The sequence below is a fragment of the Mustelus asterias genome, chromosome 3 (assembly GCF_964213995.1).
Source record: "Mustelus asterias chromosome 3, sMusAst1.hap1.1, whole genome shotgun sequence".
NCBI lineage: Eukaryota > Metazoa > Chordata > Chondrichthyes > Carcharhiniformes > Triakidae > Mustelus > Mustelus asterias.
In genome coordinates, this window is record NC_135803.1 from 20,891,720 (window position 1) to 20,916,727 (window position 25,008).

At 40.1% G+C, this 25,008-nt stretch overlaps 1 protein-coding gene across 10 annotated transcripts in view; it reads left to right on the plus strand.

The window, feature by feature from the left end:
- xrn1 (5'-3' exoribonuclease 1) overlaps window positions 1–25,008 on the plus strand; it is a 97,411-nt gene that overhangs the window by 21,595 nt on the left and 50,808 nt on the right. For all 10 annotated transcript variants that reach the window (XM_078205615.1, XM_078205626.1, XM_078205644.1 and 7 more), the window contains exons 5-19: window positions 581–691; window positions 1,467–1,552; window positions 1,857–1,944; window positions 3,184–3,352; window positions 3,467–3,534; window positions 5,448–5,579; window positions 8,182–8,272; window positions 8,825–8,945; window positions 10,086–10,175; window positions 11,730–11,886; window positions 13,542–13,661; window positions 15,522–15,691; window positions 15,801–15,921; window positions 18,877–18,969; window positions 19,510–19,613. In XM_078205615.1, coding sequence (XP_078061741.1) covers window positions 581–691; window positions 1,467–1,552; window positions 1,857–1,944; window positions 3,184–3,352; window positions 3,467–3,534; window positions 5,448–5,579; window positions 8,182–8,272; window positions 8,825–8,945; window positions 10,086–10,175; window positions 11,730–11,886; window positions 13,542–13,661; window positions 15,522–15,691; window positions 15,801–15,921; window positions 18,877–18,969; window positions 19,510–19,613 — 1,721 coding nt within the window. The remainder of the gene's footprint in view (window positions 1–580; window positions 692–1,466; window positions 1,553–1,856; window positions 1,945–3,183; window positions 3,353–3,466; window positions 3,535–5,447; window positions 5,580–8,181; window positions 8,273–8,824; window positions 8,946–10,085; window positions 10,176–11,729; window positions 11,887–13,541; window positions 13,662–15,521; window positions 15,692–15,800; window positions 15,922–18,876; window positions 18,970–19,509; window positions 19,614–25,008) is intronic.

Below are 25,008 nucleotides of genomic sequence, written 5' to 3' on the forward strand. Positions count from 1 at the left end.
TCATCGTACATATACTATGGAAAGTGTAGAACAAGGAGAATATACAATCTCTGTCACCTTTTTCTTGTAAAATACATCTAATAAATACCAGAATTTTTATTCATACTAATGCACAATAGTAATTTTCAAAAGTTAATTGCGGGGGTGGGGGGGGGGGGAGGTGGATTGGGGTATCCAAGGCTGAAAGTTTGTCTAGGGCACCTAACACTCTTGCACCAGCCCTGACCCTGTATAATACTATTTGTGTGGATTGAAGAGATTTGTTTGTGTTTTGTGTAAATAATTTGTATTCAGAAATATATTGTTATACTTAATATAAAGTATTAATCCCTATTCATTAATATGCAAATAGATAATGCATTTAGTCTTCCATATTTTTGTGCTCAATACTTGCATATCAGTTGATTTGGATCTAGAGATGGAAGGAACTCATGTCAACATTCGACATTGGTAGTCAAGCTATTGTATTTTAGTCAGCAATTTTTCTTCCCACACCAAGTGAGGATAACAAACAGGATTACAGTATGTGACTGTGCTTGTCACATGTTTCTGTATTATAATATCTTGTTTTTATTGCTAGACACCAGGGGAAGGAGAACACAAAATCATGGAATTTATTAGAGCTGAAACGACAAAACCTGATCATGATCCCAATACAAGACACTGTTTGTATGGACTGGATGCTGATTTAGTATGTATTATTTCGTCGAGAAGGAAAAAAATCATTTTATCTAGTAATCCCCGCCCCCCCCCAAGTTTACACTTGATCCTGACTCACCATTTGCAAATTTGCAATGCCTTCGCGGTTAGAGTAACTTGAGCCAATGGCGCTTAATGAAGGACCTTTCAATGCCGGATTTGATTTGCACAGTTATTTATTATAAATGAACTTATTTAAAACTATTGAACAATTTTTCACCTTTTCTGAATTAGAATATAATGATTAAATTGTGATAGTTATAAGGTAAATTGAGAATTACAGTTATTGGTATTTTACTGCGGGAAATACAACTGGACTGTTAACTTTCCTGAGGACTTTCGTGTTGCGTTAGTCTCCCCCAAGTTGGGAATATGTAATTACTCATAGTTGATGGCTGAATAAATCAGTCAGTGATGCGTTACTTTAGGGTTGGAAGCATGTGGTCTGCCAGTTGGTACCCACCCACAATAACATGGTTGTGCCAGTGGATGGTAAAGTTGGTGTCTCACTGTCACTTTGTAACTTAAAACTCAATAACTTAATATTGTACTATTAATTATGTTTTGAGACTGAATAATTTTTATTTTAAGAAATACAAAATCGTTCTGACATTTTGTGATATTGTTCTTTGCAAGATCTCAATTATTTGTATTTTTGCATAATTTCACTGTGATCGGGATAAGGGTGGTTACAAGTAGCTTTAAAGAAAAAAAGTTATTCACACACTTTTGTACAACTAAATTACTGATATTTGTGTTTACCAAAGATTATGCTTGGATTAACAAGCCATGAACCAAATTTTTCCCTTTTGAGGGAAGAAGTTCGATTTGGTGGCAGGAAGTCACAGAGAAGGTAAGATCTTTGTACTATTTAAAGAACTCTTCAGGCTTTAAACAAAACTTTATTTGATTCCTCTCTTAAAATGCATAATTTCTCCCATTTTTCTTCTGTAGTGTTTCCTTTGTCAGCCCAGATTACTTCCCAGAGGTTGTTTAACACTCTAAACACAACGTGCTGTGTAATAGAGCCCTGGACTATCCAACTCTTTCCTTCCCGAGGAGAAAAATCTTTGGCTATTTCAGGAGCTATAATTGTCCTTTATTATGTTGATTTTGATGCACAATATTTCCTAATCATGTTTGTTTGTTTGTTTCAGGATTACTGCAGTTGAAGAAACTACGTTTCACTTACTGCACCTGTCCCTAATGAGAGAGTATATTGACTATGAGTTTTCATCTGTACGGGTCAGTATTTGGATTGGAATTTGTTTTTAAAGAAAAGGACAGTGCTGAGCTATACCACTTTTATATAAATGGTATAAAAGGAGGTAATGCAGCAGTTAGTCTGTCTTTCATCTCCCTCATTCTGCCTTTCATCTCCCTCATTCTGCCTTCTAAGCCACCAAACTGGTCAAAAGATGGGCAGTACATGAAGTACCCCTTACTGGTGGAACTTAGTTCGCTGTTCACAGTCTCTGGTGCCTGCAGCTCCTGCCTGATGCCTTCAGATAAGGGCTTCTACTATCTATATAGGTTTACTCTGAGCAACACTTAGCTGAGAGACAGGAGTACACAAGTAAGCCTCTCTCATGATCGGATGCACTACGAACTGGTGCATTAATAATTCTATCCATCTTCAATTTAAAATGTGATAAATTGAGAATGTGTCATTTTATTTTTAAATAAATTTGGATTACTTCTGTGCATGTATATTGACAACTTCTTCCAAAGCTTCTGCCAGTGCTTCTCTGCAATTATTTATTATAAGTTGCATAAACCTGGCTTGGATTATTAAGTGCTTTAGGTTTATTTTTTGGATGGCAAGTTGGTCTGTAGAACTCCTATATATTGTCATAGTTCTACTAGTTTGGGTTCGTGTGGAGTGGAGGGGAAGTTCAGTATCCATTACTTAAGTGATAATCAAGTCAAGAAAGGTTTAGTCTTCAAATAGGCCTGAATGATCGAAGTATAAAGTTCATTTGTGATTAATGTACGTTTCAGAGAAAACTACTTTGAATTCATTTGTATCCAATTCCCCTTGAGAGAATGCATTCCAGGTCCTAGCTACATAAATAAGTTCCTCCTCATGTCACCTTTGGCTCTTGGGCCATTCACCTTAAATTAGTGTCCTTTGATTTTCAACTGTTCTGCCAATGGAAACCATTTCTCCTTGTATGTCCAGAACCTAAGATGATGTTGAGCACCTCTGTCAAATCGCTTGCCCTTCTCTATGGGGAAGAACTCCTATTTCTCCAATCTTCTTTCCCCTTCCCTCTTCAATTGTTCAGTGGCAAGCAGACCATTAAACCTTGTCCATCTTCTAATAAATCAGCCTATAGAAGAGTCTGATCCAAGGATTAATTCCTGCCCTACCTGTAGTAATGTGCCAGTGGATTAAACCTGATACTGTGCTGCCCTTCCACAAGTGCTTTAGCACTTTGATCATATTTAAATAAACTGTTTGTTCTTTATTTCAATTAACAGGACAAGATTTGCTTTGAGTATGACCTTGAACGAATAATTGATGACTGGATATTGATGGGGTTTCTTGTTGGTAATGATTTTATTCCTCACCTACCTCATTTACACATCAATCATGATGCACTGCCTTTGCTATACAAGACGTACACTGAGGTTCTGCCAAACCTTGGAGGTGAGTGCATGAAACAAAACACTAGTGGAAAAAAATGATTTATTTGAGCATGATTTCAACCTCATTGTTTCATAGGCAAATAAGTGCTTTGTGAAAATATTTTCTTTTGATCAGGGTATATTAATGAAGGCGGAACATTAAATCTGGAACACTTTGAGAAGTATCTTGTAAAACTGTCAGAGGTAAGCATGCATTGTTTCCACCACTTGCACATTGTTTTATTGAACTGGTTTTGCAGTTCACACAATTTAGCCAGAAAATTTGTTTGAATTGGCCTGTTTAAAGAGTAAAGCCTTGTTACTAAGATTCTAGTAATATGTAAGAGCAAATTTGTGTAATTTATGGTTGAGTCCACTTGTCCTGAGTTTAAAGAAAGCACATTGAGCATTATAATTACAATTTCTGTGCTTCCAACTTGATGTTTCTGGAGAATTTTACAAATATGTTGGTGTTTGCAGATTATGTGATGGCTATTAAACTCAGCAAACAGATTGTTATCAATAAAAGCCTTTACATTGATTATGAATATTAGTCATTTGTTTTCCTTTGTGTGCCCATCCCTTAAATTGAAAAAATCTTGATGTGCTTTCCCCATCCAATCAGGCGGAGTGAGAAATGACCTGTTCCCAAAGCCTATGTTAGTCTTGCATCAGACTTTAGAAAATAGAGAATGATATTCTACCCACCTATTTTTACTTCCACATGGGAAGGTTCTGACTTCCACTTTAGTGGTTGTCCAACTTTTTTGGTTGAGTGAATCCTTTTCAAATAGATTAGTAATCACAGATCCCACCTATCTAAATTATAAATATCCAATTGAGTAAAACTTAATGCGCAAGTGCTATTTGTAAAGAATTAAATGTTTTTGAGAAAATGGGTATTTATTTACATGTATCAGAGCCCATCTATTCTTGCTGTGATCTTTGACAATATTTTTACCTTTATGCTCATTGACACGGCTGGCCTTAAGAAAAATGGCTTCCTCGGCAGATTTGTACTTTTGGTACCCTTTCTTTGAGTTGAAGTATGTAGCGCATAAATATTTTTAGAAACTCACTTCTGTCGAACAAGGCTGAGCTCACCAAGTGTCCACTGCCAGCCTTGGTAACTGCAAATCCCTATCTTCATGCTCTCTCTCAGTCCATGTGCACTCCCCTCCAAAATGAGACAGCCAGACCGCTCTGAGATGTGGGGGTGCAATTACTGCCCCTGACTCGCACCAAGCTGGCTCTGGCCATGGTTCATTTGTTTATTCTTGGCCATGGTGGCCTGGGCAGTAGCATTATTTTGCAGACGATCTGGAAAGTCACTATTGGCCTTGAGCGATCTGTGAATTCTGGTTTGAGAACCAATGATCTGCTTAGCATTTAATTGCATTCCCCTCTTCCTTAAAAAATATCCAAGATTGGGTACCATGGGTATGAACCTTTTTAGCCAAATGGTGCTAGCTGCAGTTGAGACTTGCTAAAAGAGCCTGTATGCTTCCATTGAAAAGTTACATCAATAGTCAGGCAAATTGAAGTTGATTGTCCAAATATAATTTGGCTATCTAGCTTAAGAGGCTAAAATTAAGAGCTTTAGAAATTATGCACCGTGGACCTTACTACAGCTATGATTGGCGCTGTACCATAAGGTGGAAAAATTCATAAGTATGGCATCATTCTGTCTGTTAGAACAACAAATGGAAGTGGCTTAGTGCAAATGACTTTTGGTTAAACTTAAATCCTGGGTAGGTTTAGAAGCTCCATCGATAAGCCTTTTACGAATGACATGAATATTGTCCTGGTGCAGGTTTTGTTCCTCCTTATTCAAGGATTATTTGTTTGGGTATTTTTGTTTATAATTCAATAAATGGTTTTAAAGTGAGTCTTATTCCCCCACCTTGTTGTTAAACAAGGCTTGCTGGAACAAGCACTTAGCCACAACAAAACATTGGTATGCTTTCTGGCATCTTGTGCAAATTGGCCCAGATCCTTCTGCATTCTTAACTATATTTGGTTTATGTATATTAGTTGGTGAAGCTTTTCAACAGGTAACATTTGGGTGTATGTTGAAGCTTTGCCTGATTAAAGATAACATACCTATTTGTTTGCAGTTTGATCGTGAACATTTCAGTGAAGTTTTTGTTGACCTAAAGTGGTTTGAAAGTAAAGTGGGTAAAAAGTACCTCAATGAGGCAGCAGGCATTGCAGCAGAGGAAGCAAAACGACGTAAAAAGAAAAACAAGGTATACTTCTGATTCTACTTCTGATAACTACTGAATGCAGGATAAATCTTTTAAGTCACTAATACTATAATTGTGAAAAAATTAAATACTTACAACTCAGCGAGTAGCATTGGTTTAAGTGCTGAAGTAATTCTAATTGATGTAAGGAATTACTGAAGGTCAGTTGGCCAATCAAACCATCACATACTATTTACAAGTTATCGTACCAAAACCATTTAATCTCCCCAAAGGAACGTTCAGCAATACTTCCTAATCCCCAGAGATTGTCCAGCAAAATTCCAGAAGATTTTCCCATCCTCTTGTGAATATTATTCGAGCTTGGCATGATGTGTTCTATGTTGTCATCCCTTGCCCGCTTCCAAGTCACAGCATGGAAACCTGCGCTCCATTGACTGTTCAATCATCTCAGTCAATTGATGCAGCATGACGGAGACATTGCTATCGCACCGAGTCATAAAATAATCTGATTTAAATTCAAGGGCAGCAGGTACCTAAAACATTGAGTAATTGATTTAATATAAAAGCTGTCCATTTTTCATACTCCAGGGGGGTGTTGCAGAGGTATTAATGGCCATCTTTTTTTGGTCATTAAACTGTGCAGTAGGATGACCATAGTTGAAATGATCCAGCAGAGAAATTGTAAGTTCCAGGTGTTATTTGAATTTAAATCCGATTATGTTCATTTGAGACTTTAACCATTTCGGCAACAGGAGACAGTTTGGTGAAGTAGCTCTCAAAATCTTTTAAGTTGTAATTTTATACCTGTTAAAAACAAGGCAGGACTAGCATACTATGGCTCTAGCTTTCCAGTTCAGCTTTGGTGCAGGTTGACATTCAATCTCTGTAACTTCTGCTTCCCTCTGGACAGCAGTCACTTTCTGCTCAGTGAATTCAGCTCAGTGAAAGCTGTTGCTTTTAATTCATTTCAAGCCACAGCCCACAGTGTGATCAATTCTAATTGGCCTAAATGAGGTGGGGCAAATTCTTAATTGGCTTAAGGAGTACATGATCAATGTGTGATTGGTCCAGTGAGAATGATGGGTTTATTAATTTCTCAAGGATGATTGTCAGCTATTGATGTAATTCCCCATTGTCCCCTGACTGGCCCGCTAAGGTGTCAATTACTTGTGGGACCATTCCCCCTCAGTTTTTCTGTTACTTCTCGCTAAGATGAAAGAACGTTTTGATATCTTGGTCATTTGTCCATTCCCCATCATGTCTTCATGATTGACATCTTGAGCTCTTAAAACCTCACTTAACTGGTATTAAATCAGACCCTTATCAGTGACTGTTTTGTACAGGTTATTTAAAGTTGCTGCCACTTCTCTCTGTTTACTTGGAATAAGTTACTTTATTTTTAAAACAAGGGATAGAATGATGAAATTGCTTATCTTAATACTGATAGACAAGTCTACAAAGTACTAATATAAAATATATACAGAATATGAGTGAGAATAGTTTTCATGTCTGCTTTTACTTAGGACAGCATGTGTTTGTGAACTTAGATTTAATGGATGTCTAATTGATCTATAGCTCATTTCATTAAAACAGGTGCTTATTAATGTGGTTTTGCTGAGAGAACTGCTTTACTATAGTATGTTTTGTTGTATCTGTTGGTGTTTGGTATGCGACAGTTAAACTTACTGAATAGTTTTGTAAAACTTAAGTTACAGCAATAACAGTCTATATAAAATACATATACAATCAATGCTTGGAAGTATGCTAAATGTAACAAATTCAACTAACTGATATTAAATTTAAAACAACTAGAGTTACGACAGCTAAATGCAGAACTTCTAAACGTAGGAAATCAAAGATGGCTACATTGTGTGAAATAAAGTGACTGCCTTAAATAAAAGTTAAACTGCACTAATTTAATGCACAAGGCTGAAAGTTTTAATATGTGTTTCTCTTTGCACACTCGGACTTACAGAACTGATAATTTTAATTGTGAAGGAGGTGGATAGTTCCATACCAATAATTGTTCAAACTTTTGACATCTTGTATCACTAGCTTAAGGGCATATATTTTTTTTCCCTTGTCAAGTTTGAGTGTGATGCTATGAACTATTGTCCCAGAATTCAGCATAAAACCATATTGGCTTGACATACTTTGTGTGTAAGCTAAACTAAAACAAATCACTAAACATCAATTTCCCTATAAAGTATATATTTGTTCTCATCCAAATTGGTTTACAAATCTATCTAATTTCACCTATGATGTGTCCAAACATCCTGTTATTAGAGTAGCTTTTGCTTGAGGTAAATTATCTACTAACTGAAGGTTCAGAAAACAGTGCTTATAATGATCCCATGCATTTTTGTCCAGAAGAGCCACAATTTATTCGTCCACTTGTAACCATTTTACGTGTGATTTTCATTAAATCTGATAAAGATTGCTATGTAATTAATGGCTTATGAAAAAGAAGTTAATCTCTGGAGAAAAGAGTAGAATGGAATCAATGGATATCAGTTCATCCCAATGCTAATGTGCCTATTGAATAGTTGTAGAGGAATATTGCCTCTATTCAAGAGAAATTAATGTTCTGCTTTTCTTAAAGGGAGCTTTACTGGGAGAGAAAAACATTTTTTTTTGTTTACAGATTCGAGATGATTTGTGTTTAGCTGTATTAGATGAAGGTGAAAATGAGGCAGAAGCCTGTTCACATTGCAATACTGAATTAAATCACAAAGGTAGGCATGAGCAACATATGAAGGCTTTCACTCTGAAACTGCTGTCAATTATTCTATTTCTTCTTAAGATCTCAGTAAAGCAAAGGGGAGAAATGTTTGTAGACTTATCTTGGTTTCCCGGGGACAGGCAGCATCACACTACCTGCATTGCCTGTGCGCCATTCTTCAATGATCAATTTCTCCCTCATTAAATTTCAGTGTTGGTTTTGAATTTACTTATATTAATTAAGTAGCATTTCACTAATTTTTTTTTTCTGCCTTCCATTATATTTTAATATAGAGACTTATTTTAGTTCAGATGTAACAGTTCACTCTTGTAACACTTCATTCTGCACCCTCACCTTCTGTGTGTACGGTATGTTTTGTCTGTACAGCACGCAAGAAATAATACTTTTCACTATGCTAATACACATGACAATAATAAATCAAATCAAAATCCTGCCCTGCAGTATGTTCAGTTTTTGCATTCAGTGCAATAGACTTAAACACGACCAAATTGCAATCTTTTTTATACTGGGCAACTTACATGTGGCATGTTTCAACTTGTTCCAGATCTCTTGGATGATGTCAATGATGACGACAATGAGGATGAGGATGATTTATTTGAAACCGAGTTCAGGCAGTACAAGAGAGTTTATTACATGACAAAGATGGGTGTAGAAGTTGTTTCTGAGTAAGTGAGTTTTGTTTTCCCTCCATCTGAATTATTATTTAATCGCATGATTGTATTTTCTTTGAGGAATGAAAAAGATTTCCTAAACAGATGATGCAGATTTTAGGTTGAAAGGCTGCCCATTTGGTGAAGCTGAGGTCTCTTGCAATAGCAGGACTGTATCACTCGTCATATGGGAGGTAGGTGGGGGAATCAGTGAATACGTGTGGGGAAGTGTTTTGGAAAATTAGGATTTGGGTTGCTGCTTTGTTGACGCTGCAAAGGAGGGCTTTAAATGTTCTAGGGGAGGTAGCTGACTCCTCCCCCCAGAATTCTAGGAGAAACTTGATTCATAAAGTTTGACTATACCCTTGAGCTACAAGCCCTGAAATTACAAGACTCTGCTGTTTGCATTGTGTTTTGATCTGGCTGCAGAAATACAACAGAGAATCAGGAACACTGAAATTATTAAACTCTGCTTCCAATGTGGAGAACAGGTTAGAGGTCAAAGGAATGTCTGCTAAGGAACTGGAGCTGGCGTTTGTACTGACCAATCTCTGGGTTGCTCATCCAGTACCTGAAGAAATGTTACTGTATACTTTGTACAAATGTTCGTTAATTGAGAAAAGGATTGAGCTTAACCTAATGTCTGAATAGGCTACTGCCACTCACTGTTTGATACTTGCATGTGAAGAATTTATACTTTGGCAAGATGCTGGGGAGCATCCAGGGGTGGTGGGGAGAGAAAAAAATGCTGAAAAATCTGATTTGGGATATGCTGAAATCAGTGTCCCCATCAACCCCAGCATCTGATTAGGTTTAAAGCCAGGAGTTAGAATTTTTAACAAAAAACAGAAAATGCTGGAAAATCTCAGCCGGTCTGACAGTATCTCACCTGAAGAAGGGGCTTGGGGCTCCGAAAGCTTATGTGGCTTTTGCTACCAAATAAACCTGTTGGACTTTAGCCTGGTGTTGTTAAACTTCTCACTGTGTATACCCCAGTCCAGTGCCGGCATCTCCACATCGAGAGAGAATAGAGCCAATGTTTCGAGTCTGGATGACCTTTCGTCAGAGCTGGAATTAGAATTTTTAGAGTTAGAATTTTTTATTGTTTGGCAACATGTGCTAACTTTTTCTTTCTTTCTTTATTTCTTCCAACAGTGAATTTCTTGCTCAACAAGCGGAATGTTATGTTCAAGCAATACAATGGATTTTGCACTATTATTATCATGGTGTGCAGTCCTGGAGCTGGTGAGTTTTGCATGGAGACAATTCAAATAGAAATGTTCTGACTGTAGCAGCATTACAGCATTTCTTTCTTGTCCTTTTATTTTAAGCCTGATTACCCAATTTCTGTTTTAAATATTTTCTAGGATTTGGAGATTTATTCTTGAATGTAGGATGAGCCACTTAAATTTGTGCCTAAATATTAAATGAACAGCAGACGCTTGGAAGTGTTTGCAAAGATTAGTGTTTCTAATGAATTTTATGAACTGAATCGCATTTCACCTATCTTTTCAGCTGAGCTCTTAATGAAAATTTGCTCACTGCCTTGTTCCCAAGCCTGGCAAAGCTTGAAATTAGAAAAGGTGATTTGGTCCATTAAGTTCAATCCTTCCCCACAATTCATTCTTAATTACATCAATTATGGAATCTATATCCCCATCACCTCATTATTCTCATATCCCTTTGTGAATTAAATAGATCTGCTGATGTGTTTTTTTTTAAAATATAACCTGTCAGTAGTGGGACTTGAACTCTGAGCCTTTTGATTTGGAGGTGATAGTATTACTAAGCAATCCAAGTTGTCCCTTGTTCATTCAGCTAACTTCACAAATCAGAATGTGTTCATCAGTTGCAGGCTTCAGCTCTGAAGCATGCAGCATTTCAACATTGTAATAATGTATGATAACTGCATAGTCTGACATGCTATTTCTAATATTTTAAAGAAGACAAGATGACATGAGGGGTGTTAAGTTTAATTTTGGCTTCAGGAGATAGTCATGATGTCCCCTGTTCCTGTTTTTGGACATAACCACTGGAAATGTTAGGTATAAATTCTTGCACCACATAATGTACTAATGTTGAAAAGTAATATTCTGGAACTAGGCCATATTCCAATGAAGTAAAAACCTTTTAAGATTTTGTCCCCCCACTGCTCTGTGATGTTACATGATGTCAAATCTTCTCTGCCTTGGTACAGTTAATTTTGAAATGCGATGCTTGTGGCCTAGCTTCTGCTTCGAACTTGTTCCATCTAACCATGCAGAGAAAATGGCTGCATCACAGCATCAGAGACCCAGGTCCAATTCCGGCCTTGGGTGACTGTGTGGAGTTTGCACTTCCTACCCATGTCTGACTGTGGGAAGAAACTGGAGCAAAGCTATGTAGGTTAGGTGGATTAGCCTCAGTAAATGCGCAAGATTAGGAGGATAGGGCGATGATGTGGGCCTGAATAAGACGCTCTTTCGGAAAGTCAGGGCAGACTCAATGGGCTGAATGGCCTCCTTCAGCACAGCAGGGCTTCCATGGAAGAACTAATTGTTTCATGGTGACTTGAAATTAAAATTGCATGGGGACTTCACACTATTTTTTATTGGAAATGAAAAATATTTTCATATTTGAAATAATTTATTGCAATGGAGATGTGTACCTTTTCAAACTTGCCAGCTTATTTGAGTTCCCTTTTCAATGTTGAACAAAAGTTTAATTTCAAATGAAACCATCAAGACAATGGGTTGAGTTTATTTTTTAAAAGTACTATCATGTAATGTATATGATTGGATGTTTTGTTCTGCTGTTTAGGTATTATCCTTTTCATTATGCACCTTACCTATCAGACATCCGTAATATCAGCAAGTTGAAGATAACATTTGATATAGGGAGACCATTCAAGCCATTTGAGCAGCTTTTGGCTGTTCTGCCAGCAGCTAGTAAAGAACTTCTACCCAGCTGCTTCCAGGTATGTGGACTTTACTCTAGGTGTCTAGTAGGTTTGCAAATTGATTACAATTCACTTTTCACAGTGTGCTATAGATCTTCCAGAGGAACCTCTGACATGGATTTGTCAGACAGCAAAGGCGAAGAAAAATGTTGAGAACAACACCAGGAACTCTCCATTGCATTCATTGACCTGGCCAAAGCATTTGACTCAGTAAATTGCGAGGTTGTGTGGATTGTATTTCAAAGTTTAAAATGTCCCGGAAACTTCCTCATAATCCTGTAATTCCTTTTATGATGATATGATTGCAACTGTCTTAAGTGGGACATCTGAAATAAACGCCTTCAAAATCTGGGGTAGATCAAGAATAGGCTGTGTGTTACCCCTCATACTCTTTAGCCACTATCGGGTAGATTGTATTCAGCTCACCAAAAACCATCTGCCTTCAGAGGTCAGTACTAACTACTAGATGGAAAACTCTTTAATGGATATACATGATCTACATACAGTTTGGAGATGACTGCAGTTTTGTTGTCCACTCTGCGCTGGATTTGCAAGCCACTCGTGATCGTTCCAATTTTGCATGTGTGGAATTTGACATGACTTTGAATGTTGCAAAGACAAAACTTGTAACAATCTACACCTGGTCAGTCAGATATTCCATGTCCTGGAGATGCTGAAGGACAGACTCTGGAATATGTTCAGCACTTCCCATGCCAAGGCCACCATTGAGGAGGAGATCCAACACCAGATCAGCTCTGCCAATTCAGTCTTCTACAAACTACAGCAGCAAGTGTTTGTCAACAAAGTCCCAGTGTACAGAACAGTTGTCTTTACCACATTCCTGTACTGTAGTGAGACCTGAATTGTGTATCAATGACACAAGAAAATCTCCATACCTCTGCCGCATCCTCCAGATTCAATGGGAGTGTCATTGAACAAACGCCAGTGTCCTTCTTGAAGCCAACTCCACAAGTATTCGGGCAAAACTCTTGCTAAATTAATTTTGATGGACTGGACACTGATTCCAGATGGCTGGAAAACACCTCCCCACCAGATCTGTTTCCTCCACTCTCAAATGGCTCATGTTCCAGGGAGGACAAAGCAAACACTTCAAAGACACTCGGTAGTTTTCCTTGAAGCATGGCAGGGTTGACTTTAATTACTGGGAGGAGCTTGCTACCAATCATTCAGAACACTGACAACTTGTTCATTGAGTTGTATCATGTTTTGGGTTTCAGCGCCTCAATTATACGACAAGTGAAAGCAGAAAAAGGAAGCAAATTCTGCACTTCAGATTCCATTACCTCATGGGATGTCCTACCCCATGTGCTCAAGAATCAACCTGATCAGTCATGTGAAGACCCATGTCATAAATTCATGACCCTAGTATATGTCATTTTCTAATTGAGGATCAGCCGATGACTATTTTGCATACTCAAATCTCGAAGATTTTATTCAATGCTTATTTATTTCCTTAATGCCATTTTATGTGGCTTTACCCCCTCTCTTCCCTGCCTTTATGTATGTAAAGATGTGTGCAAAGATCACTTGCCAGATTTCTTACCAAAGATTGTAGTAAAGAATTTTGTGTGCATGCAGGAAAAAAGGGGAAAATAATATGTTAGAAACTGCATCATTTTTGATGTATCATATATTTATTCTTGCATTCTCAGTATTTAATGACTGATGAAGAATCTCCAATCATTGAGTACTATCCTCCAGATTTCAAAACTGACCTTAATGGCAAGCAACAGGAGTGGGAAGCTGTTGTTCTAATTCCATTTATTGATGAAGTGAGTATTTTAAAGTGCTATTGCGTAAAAGTGTCATTACGTTTTCCAAAGGAAACAATCTTAATTTAGTTCGGTACCTAAAACTAACAAATTTGTAAGTAACTAATCTTGAATTGTAATGGTTTTTGCTTTTAGTTGAAAATATTAAAAGGTTTATCTTAATCTTAAACCACTTGTTCTACAAATCGGTTATGTAGTTGGAGTTTGTATCTCAATATGTATATGACATTTTTTTGCTTCAGGTGATGTGATTTTATAAACCCTCTGAGATGTTTATTCAATATAAATAACTTCTCCAAGTCTTCTCATAACTTTGTTGACAATTTAGATCTTGTGCCTTTGGGGTAGCAAAGCAACTTGCAATGGTATAGTGCCTTTAAAGTGGAAAAGATAAGCTACTTTATTGAGAGGGGAGGACATTAGATAAAGGCTGAAGAAACAGCTGTCTAAACATGATGAGACCTGACAAAGTTGTGTGAAAAAGATGAGTTTTGTTAAAGCTTTTTTAAAGCTGAGAGTGGGGAAGGTGTTTGCAGGGTGGGATGTCAGACAGAAGGTAAAGACTCCTGAAAAGGCAAACATCATTGCTGAGACAAAAGGACGAGAGAATACCCAAAAGTCAAGTCTGAGAACTGAATGGTGCATGAGGAGATACAAAGCTGGAGAGGAAGTTGGAGGTAACCTCTGAGGTTGCTAAAGAAGGGGAAGTTGGTTAGGATGTTGGTATGGAGTTTGGAACTTGAAGTGAGAGATGGGAGGAATAAAAGATAATTAGGTGTTTGAAGGAGAAGTGAATGATGAGGCAGAAGTGGCACATGATGATAAAAGCTATGGTGTGGAGATGCTGGCTTTGGACTGAGGTGGAATCACGAGCTTTCGGAGCACTGCTCCTTCATCAGGTGAGTCTGATAAAAGCTATGCCACCACAGCTGTTCTGATGAGAGGAGCAGTGAAATGTGTAGCCAGTTTTCTGTCTCTGTCAGGATATTGATGGATTAATTATGCAATAGCAGCAGTAAATGTTTCTCCAGAATCCAATCACTAATTGGACCTGGAGCACATTTTGAGTAGGAGATAAAAGATCTGAGGCTGCTTAAAACTCTGGTTCCTTAGAGGTTATTTGCATGGAGGGGGGTATGTTGAATGATGTCAGGATTAATAGAAGCTTCAGTTGTTTCCGCTTGCCTCAAATGTATGCACACATTTCAGGGTGGAGGAATAGACTAAAATCTCAAGACAGTCTACCTCTGTTCTGTACTCGAAGATTCGCATTCTTCCTGCAGTACAGTTGTACCCATGAATGTCCAATTATAGCAAATGCAAACTAATATGTGTATTTAGAAAAACCCATTTTGAAACTGACAGCACTGCAGCATTTTAAAGAGGCAGCTCAAGTTTTATTCAGAGCATGTTAGAAAGCAACCCCCCTCTTTGGAGTTTATAATAGTCATTTCAACTGGGGGTATGGTAACATAGTGGTTATGTTACTGCACTGCTAATCTGGAGGCCTAAATTAATGATCCAGAAACATGAGAAACTACAGGATTGTCATAAAGACTCATCTGTTTATTAATGTTCTTCAAGGAAGGGAACCTATCACCCTTGCCCATCCTGCCCTTGCATGCGACTCCAGGCTCTCTCAGAAATGGCCTAGCATGCCACTGCATTTAAGAAGGCAGTTTATCATCATCTTGAGGGTAATTATGGGTGGGGAGTAAATGTTGGCCTTGCCGATGACACCTGCATCCCATTAATGAATGAAGAAAACTTTATATTTTGTCTACTTTTTACTACTTCCTGTAGCACTTCATCCATTTGTAAATATGTAAGAAAACTTAAATACTTGCTCACCTTTTTCAGAAACGATTACTGGCAGCCATGGAGCCGTGTCATAGATTTCTTTCAGAGGAGGAGACAGAGCGCAATCGGCACAGTAACTGTGTCATGTTTTGGTGGGATGAAGAAACTGAATTTAAATATCCATCACCGTGGCCAGAAAAGTTTCTGGATGTGGAGCGTTGTCATGCAAGGTAGAGACTTTGCCCAGTTTGAAGTTGTTTCCTGAAGGATTGTTCTATGGATTAAATGATTGCTATTAACACCACATTTTGATTTACTACGTTTGTCATTTTCTTTCAGACATGAAGAGATTCCCATGGATGCATGGAGCGTGGATCTCAGTTGCACTATAAAACATGTCCCAAATAAGAGTTCTTTGTACTTCCGTGGGTTTCCAACTCTGAAGCATATTAAGCATAAGGTACGTTTCCCCTGTGATGGGGAATTTCAGTTGATTGCACAGCTTCTTTGTGGCAGTTGTATTTGTGAATTAGAGTCAGCAATGCCTGTCAATCAATGGATTGCTGTAGGCACACAGAGAATGCAACCAAAATACATTGTTTTAAAGATAAATAATTGGATCACTACCTTGTGGATGATTGTAGGTTGTTTGCTTGGCCCGATCTGTTAATCTGCTTGTAGCCACACTGCTTTCAGACTCAGTAACTCCTGGACCTTTTGCAATGGGCATGGGAAGTCAAAGAAAGAGACAAAAACATACATGTATTTTTTTTCCTCCTAAACAGTTCTACTCTTGGCAGAGTATTTATTGTTTTGGGTGGGCTTGCAACATGTGTACCTTCATCATGAGGGTTATTACTTCAGTTACTCATTCATGCATTGTCTCTCAAAATCAATCACTGCTCTGGTCTGGACTGCATTGAAGTTGGAATGCATTACCGTGGTTAACTAGATGACCATATGTTTTGAAGGTGGGAGGGTGAACTTGACGGTGGACACTGATGGGAACCTAACACTGGTTAAGAGTCACCAGACCAAACTATTAAGGAATCTACAAAAGTAGATTATCTGTTTGTCTGATATGGATGTATCTTGTTCCACTTGTAAATGATGCAGGCATATAGAGACCCCCCCAAGTATGGACAAGGGTATTGATGAAGTTTGACTGGTGAAGCTGAAGCAGCACAATGTGCTAGCACAGATTACTAATATCTTGAGCTTTGTCAAACCAGACACCATATTTATTATGCATTAAATTTGAAGGTTATATGGAACTGAATGAAAAGTATCCCACTCCTTAGTGATAGTTGTCCTCTAATTTCAATTGGTGAAACAAGGTGACTAGGCATGCAAACAATACCGTGTGTACAGTGGATCTGTTGCTTTGGGAAACTGATTGCATTGTCCACTATAGAAGATTAGAGTCATTTCAACCTCACTTATCATTCAGCAGGTTAGCACCAGTTACTCAAAGGTGTAATGTTAGTGCGTGGATACACAGTAATAATGTGGAGGAAGGGTTGGTGGAATGCATCAGTATGTCAAGGAATCAGCTGGGAGTGGGCTATTTTATATCTAAAATTTTGCAATCAGACAATTTTACTAATGACCTTAGTTAAGGATCTCATGGACAAGAGTGATCATATTATGATAGAATTTTATATTGAGTTGAAAGTATTTAGTTAAATCCAAAGCTATGGTCTTAAATCAGAACAAAGCAAATTGTGTAGAGATGGGGTTGAGTTGGCTTGGGTAGATTGGAAAATTAGATTAAATATATGGTGGCCAATAAGCAATGGAAAACAAGAAATAATTCATAATTCTCAATGAACGCACATTCTCTTATGGGATAAAATACCCATGGGACACATGACCTAACTAGCAGGTGAGAAGTTAGAGATAGCATTAGGTTAAAAGAAATAGGCTTATAATGTTGCCAGAAAGAGTAATTAGCTGGAGGATTTTAGAATTCAGCAAAAGTTCACCAAGTAATTGGTAGAGAGAAAATAAAACATAGCACAAGACATAAAAACAAATTGTAAAAACCTCTCTATGCGTGTAAAATGGAAGAGATTAACAAAAATAAATGTGGGTTCTGTAAAGGCACAGACAAGAAAAATTATAGTAGGGAAATAGCAGAAACATTTAATACTTTGGGTGGAAATCTCCCAAAAATTTCTGAGTGACATAATAGTGAGAATAATGCAGTGATCCGCTCCGGCGTCTCAGGAGCTCTCCACATCACAATCCTCCCCCACAGAAATCACTTTTTTGGAGAGGTTTTTATGCTGGTACAGGGTGAGGGGGGCTAAACACGGCGGGGAGACCAGCTTCAAAGCACTTGGGTGGTGTTGCGCAAGGGAGCCCTGATCTTAGAGTGCATTGCCAGACTCCCTCCCCTCAACTGTGGCATGTTCTTCCACCCTCTCCCTGACATGGTGGTTTCGGGGCCCTCCCGATGGTCCATGCATTGCCCCTGCCCCTGGTGGCATGCCAGGTGGGCACTGCCCAGTCTGCACTGCCCAGCCATGCCCCCTGGGGCTTCAGGGCCTCTGAGACCCGGTGTGATCATTGTACCAAGTCTCTGCTAATGGAGACTAGGACTGATTCTTGTCATCATGCCACACCTGAAGACCCATGAATTCCGTGTGCTGGGATTTGAATGGACTATACGTATTTAAATATTACTTTAAATATGCTAATCAACCTCGCACCCTTTCTGGGTACGAATTGGTACAGGATATTAGGAAGGAGCTAAGAAAGAGTTTCTTTGCTGTCAGGTGCAAAATGGATTTTTAGGCCTGCACACTTTTCTCCAGGACCAATGTTCCACTAATGGTGCGGGGAGGTCAGAGAATCCTGTCTTTTGCATCTGTCTTCATAATAGAAACTACAATATGTCTAATGTATCCTCTGGCTGTTGAGTGTAGGAGTCATAAACTCAGATTAGGAGTTAGCCATTTTGGACAGGGATGAGAAATGTCTTTGGAGTTATGAATTCCATGGTCCTTGAGTATATTCAAAACAAACGATTTGGTGATTAGGTAGGAAAGCGAAGTTGAGGTTCGAGATCAGTTGTGATCTTATAGAATCGTCACTTGGGCTTGAAGGGCTGAATGGTCTTCTTTTATTTGGGATGAATGGATGATGGAATTGGGGCCAGTTAGGAGTGCAGCTTTTTAAAAATATATTTTTTCCTGATAGCCCCTAAACCTGATTATCTGTCCTAATTCCACACACTACTGGCTTATGATGCTGGATGTTGACATGGCTGCAATTGTTGTGTGTTACCAAATGATGCTGACACAAACCAAAAAACATAGAATACGTGGCAGTGAGCTTTTCTTTTGCACCATCTGTTTCCTTCAACACAAATCCGAGTGAAACTGTATATTTGAAATTTTTATTCTTGCAGTTTTACCTGGGGAAGAGTGGAGTGCAAATCTTTCAACAGCCAAGCCGTGGAGAGAATGTGCTTTTGCAGCTATTGCCCAAGGAGGAGGAGGAGGTATGTATGAGATCATAGCGAGTGTAACAAAACTGGAATGTAACCTGAATTATGTTGTGATGGACTAGGGGAGGCACAGTAAGAAGTCTCACAACACCAGGTTAAAGTCCAACAGGTTTATTTAGTAGTACAAGCTTTCGGAGCGCTGCCCCTTCATCATTCACCTGATGAAGGGGCAGCGCTCCAAAAGCTCATGCTACCAAATAAACCTGTTGGACTTTAACCTGGTGTTGTGAGACTTCTTACTGTTGTATTATGTTTGACTGTCTAAACCAGGTTTTCAGAAGCAATTGCCATCACTTAAATTTTAATCATGAGCAATATTTAATCATGAGCAATATTTAACGAATTTAACGTTAGGTTTGATCTTCCTGAATTCAAAGTGTACGTGATTTTGGTGTCAAATTTCAGCGATGTCTTTTTGAATTTTTGCACTGTGCTACGAATAAGGGTTGTTCTAGCCTTTCACTAGCAAAATATGTCAAACATTTAAAAGCCACATATTTAAGGTTAGTTTATAAATGCCTCTTTGCCTTTCAGAATGTGGATGATGTTGCTAATCAGGAACTGGGGAGGCCTGTGTTTTTGAATTGGCCTTATCTTGAGGAAGCTCGAATTGTTGCAGTGTCAGATCAAGAAATGAAGTAAGTATTGAATATCTTGATCTGAGCTGCAGTTTAAAAAGGATAGTGCATTTAATATTGTAGCTTGGCTTTTATCTTGGTGTTGGCAATTTTGCACGATAGAATTCCCTCAAAACTACTTTTTCTTCCCCCACCCAAAAGTCCGCATTGGTTGCTGAGTGAGTTACATAGAGTCATAGAGGTTTACAGCATGGAAACAGGCCCTTCGGCCCAACTTGTCCATGTCGCCCTTTTTTTTAAAACCCCTAAGCTAATCCCAATTGCCCACATTTGGCCCATATCCCTCTATACCCATCGTACCCATGTAACTATCTAAATGCTTTTTAAAAGACAAAATTGTACCTGCCTCTAGTACTATCTCTGGCAGCTTGTTCCAGACACTCACCACCCTCTGTGTGAAAAAATTGCCTCTCTGGACATTTTTGTATCTCTCCCCTCTCACCTTAAACTTATGCCCTCTAGTTTTAGACTCCCCTACCTTTGGGAAAAGATATTGGCTACCTACCTTGTCTATGCCCCTCATTATTTTATAGACCTCTATAAGATCACCCCTCAGCCTCCTACGCTCCAGAGAAAAAAGTCCCAGTCTATTCAGCCTCTCCTTATAACTCAATCCATCAAGTCCCGAAATTTGCATTATTCTCACGCAGTGTTACAGGAAATCGCTAGCTTTTACGCCATATGAAGATTTATCGAACCACTTATGCCAGTCCACTATAATCATAGACGACCTGTTTTCAAAGCCGAATTTATTGTAGTTTTTGCTGGATTTGTGTGAGTTGTCAATTGGGGCAGTGCTATGACGTAAGACGTTGTTCCCAGTGTAGGATGTGGGAGGTCCTGGAGGCATCTTGCCTCCCGGACATCCACATCTGTGAGGGGTGTGTCGAGCTGCGGTTCCTGAGAGACCGTGTTAGGGAGCTGGAACTACAGCTCGAGGATCTTAGGCTGATGAGGGAGAATGAGGAGGTGATAGACAAGAGCTATCATCAGGTGGTCACACCAGGGCCACGGGAGGAGGCCAAGTGGGTGACGGCCAGGAAGGGTAAGGCTAGGGTGGTTGAGAGCACCCCGGTGGATTTGCCCCTGCACAACAAGTACTCCTGCTTGAGTACTGCTGGGGGGACAGCCCGCCTGGGGGAAGCAGCAGTGGCCGTGCCTCCGCAGTGGAGTCCAGCCCTGTAACTCAGAGGGCTAAGGAAAAGAGGAGGAAGGCGGTATTAATCGGGGACTCGATGGTGAAGGGGACAGACAGGCGTTTCTGCGGAGGGAGGCGGGATTCTCGCATGGTGGTCTGCCTCCCTGGGGCCGGGATCCAGGATGTCGCTAGTCGCGTCCCGGAAATCCTGAGGTGGGAGGGAGAGGAGCCTGAGGTAGCGGTACATATTGGGACCGCTGATGTGGGTAGGAAGGGAGAAGGGGTCATGAAAAGGGAGTACAGGGAATTAGGGAGACAGCTGAGAAAGAGGAAAGCAAAGGTAGTAATCTCAGGATTACTGCCTGTGCCACGGGAAGGTGAGGGCAGGAATGGAGTGAGGTGGAGGATGAATGTGTGGCTGAGGGACTGGTGCAGGGGGCAGGGATTCAGGTTCCTGGACCATTGGGACCTCTTTAGGGGCAGGGGTGATCTGTATACAAAAAACGGGTGGAACTTGAATCACACGGGGACCAATATCCTGGCCGGTAGGTTGGCTAAGGCTACTGGGGAGAATTTAAACTAGATAGGTTGGGGGGAGGGGAGCTAGAAGAGTTGACTAGGATCAAGGAACTAATTGATGGGGGGGAGGATGCAGGGGTAAGGGGAATTACAAAATTAATGGTAGAGGAGAGGGTGCAAGTGAATGAAGGCGGTAATTTAGATAAGGGAGTAGAGGGAGAGGGTGTTCGCGACTCATCAAAGCGGGTCCAGATAAAAGCTGGAATAAGGACACTTTGCCTGAATGCACGAAGCATTCGGAACAAGGTGAATGAGTTGATGGTGCAAATCAGCACAAGTGGGTACGATCTGGTGGCCATTACAGAAACGTGGCTGAAAGGTGACCAGGACTGGGAGATGAATATCCAGGGGTATCAGGCATTTAGGAAGAATAGACAGGAAGGAAAAGGTGGTGGGGTCGCGCTATTAATAAGAGATAATATCAGGGTAGTACTGAGGGATGACATAGGCTCTGAGGAACAAAACGTGGAATCATTATGGGTAGAGATGAGGAATAATAGAGGGAGAAAGACACTAGTAGGTGTGGTATATAGGCCCCCAAATAATAATGTTGAGGTAGGGAGGGCTATAAACAAGCAGATAAGGGATGCGTGTAAAAACGGAACGGCAATAATCATGGGGGACTTCAACATGCTCATTGACTGGCAGACTCAAGTCGGTAAGGGTGGAATGGAGGAAGAGTTCTTAGAATGCTGTCGGGATAGTTTCCTTGAGCAGCATGTTACGGAACCGACGAGGGAACGAGCTATTTTGGATCTGGTATTGTGTAACGAGGTAGGTAGAATTAAGGATCTTATTGTGAAGGACCCTCTTGGGTCTAGTGACCACAATATGGTCGAATTTCTGATTCAGATGGAAGAGGAGAAAGTTTGGTCTCAAACCAGTGTCCTCTGTTTGAACAGAGGGAAATATGATAGGATGAGGGATGAATTGGCTAAGGTAGACTGGGAGAGCAGGATGGCAGGTAGGATAGCTGAGGAACAGTGGAGGATTTTTAAGGAGATCCTTTTCAGTTCTCAGCAAAAATATATTCCAGCAAAAAACAAGGATTGTAAGAAAAGGGAGAACCAGCCGTGGATAACGAAGGAAATAAAGGAGAGTATTAAAATAAAAACAGCTGCGTACAGAGTGGCCAAAAATAGTGGAGAAACAAGTGATTGGGAAAAATTTAAGAAACAACAAAGAGAGACTAAGAATGCGATAAAGAAAGGAAGGATAGACTATGAAGCTAGGCTAGCAATTAATATAAAAAATGATAGTAAAAGTTTTTATAAATATATAAAAAGGAATAGAGTGGCTAGAGTGAATGTTGGACCCTTGGAGGACGAGAGGGGGGAGTTAATAGTGGGAAATGAGGAAATGGCTGAGTCTTTAAATAAGTTTTTTGTGTCGGTCTTCACGGTGGAGGACACAAATAGTTTGCCAAATATTAACGATAGAGGGTTGGCAGCAGGAGAAATACTTAATACAATTAATGTTACCAGAGAGGCAGTGCTGGGTAGACTAATGGGACTGAAGGTGGATAAGTCCCCGGGTCCGGATGGAATGCATCCCAGGGTATTGAAAGAAATGTCAGAGGTAATAGTGGATGCGTTAGTGATTATTTATCAAAACTCGTTGCATTCTGGGGTAGTGCCGGTTGATTGGAAAACGGCTAATGTTACGCCGCTGTTTAAAAAAGGAAGGAGACAAAAGGCGGGTAACTATAGGCCGGTCAGCTTAACGTCTGTAGTAGGGAAAATGCTGGAATCCATTATTAAAGAGGAGATAGCAGGGCATCTGGATAGAAATGGTTCGATCAATCAGACGCAGCATGGATTCATGAGGGGAAAGTCGTGCTTGACGAACATGTTGGATTTTTATGAAGATGTGACTAGGGCGGTTGATGGAGGAGAACCGGTGGATGCGGTGTTTTTGGATTTCCAAAAGGCGTTTGATAAGGTGCCCCATAAAAGGCTGCTGAAGAAGATTAGGGCACACGGAGTTGGGGGTAGTGTGTTAAAGTGGATTGGGGACTGGCTATCCGACAGGAAGCAAAGAGTCGGAATAAATGGGTGTTTTTCCGGTTGGAGGAAGGTAACTAGTGGCGTGCCGCAGGGATCGGTACTCGGGCCGCAACTGTTTACCATTTATATAGATGATCTGGAGGAGGGGACGGAGTGTAGGGTAACGAAGTTTGCAGACGACACAAAGATAAGTGGAAAAGTGAATCGTGTGGAGGACGGAGAAGATCTGCAGAGAGATTTGGACAGGCTGAGTGAGTGGGCGAGGATATGGCAAATGGAGTATAACGTTGATAAATGCGAGGTTATACACTTTGGAGGAAATAATAACAAATGGGATTACTATCTCAATGGAAACAAATTAAAACATGCTACCGTGCAAAGGGACCTGGGGGTCCTTGTGCATGAGACGCAAAAGCCCAGTCTGCAGGTACAACAGGTGATCAAGAAGGCAAATGGGATGTTGGCCTATATTGCGAGGGGGATAGAATATAAAGTAAGAAGTTTAACAACACCAGGTTAAAGTCCAACAGGTTTATTTGGTAGCAAAAGCCACACAAGCTTTCGAGGCTCTGAGCCCCTTCTTCAGGTGAGTGGGAATTCTGTTCACAAACAGAACTTATAAGACACAGACTCAATTTACATGAATAATGGTTGGAATGCGAATACTTACAACTAATCCAGTCTTTAAGAAACAAAACAATGGGAGTGGGGAGAGCATCAAGACAGGCTAAAAAGATGTGTATTGTCTCCAGACAAGACAGCCAGTGAAACTCTGCAGGTCCACGCAACTGTGGGAGTTACAAATAGTGTGACATAAATTCTGATTCTAGGATCGCATGATAAAGACTCAGGAGGAAAAAAGCAGAAATATTTATGTGAAATAGTGTGACATAAACCCAATATCCCGGTTGAGGCCGTCCTTGTGTGTGCGGAACCTGGCTATCAGTTTCTGCTCCGCGACTCTGCGCTGTCGTGTGTCGCGAAGGCCGCCTTGGAGAACGCCCGAACGCTTACCCGAATATCAGCACGCTGCGACAACGGATGAATGAACACCGCTCGACAATCACCAGGCAAGACTGTTCTCTTCCTGTTGGGGAGCACTTCAGCGGTCACGGGCATTCGGCCTCTGATATTCGGGTAAGCGTTCTCCAAGGCGGCCTTCGCGACACACGACAGCGCAGAGTCGCGGAGCAGAAACTGATAGCCAGGTTCCGCACACACAAGGACGGCCTCAACCGGGATATTGGGTTTATGTCACACTATTTCACATAAATATTTCTGCTTTTTTCCTCCTGAGTCTTTATCATGCGATCCTAGAATCAGAATTTATGTCACACTATTTGTAACTCCCACAGTTGCGTGGACCTGCAGAGTTTCACTGGCTGTCTTGTCTGGAGACAATACACATCTTTTTAGCCTGTCTTGATGCTCTCCCCACTCCCATTGTTTTGTTTCTTAAAGACTGGATTAGTTGTAAGTATTCGCATTCCAACCATTATTCATGTAAATTGAGTCTGTGTCTTATAAGTTCTGTTTGTGAACAGAATTCCCACTCACCTGAAGAAGGGGCTCAGAGCCTCGAAAGCTTGTGTGGCTTTTGCTACCAAATAAACCTGTTGGACTTTAACCTGGTGTTGTTAAACTTCTTACTGTGTTTACCCCAGTCCAACGC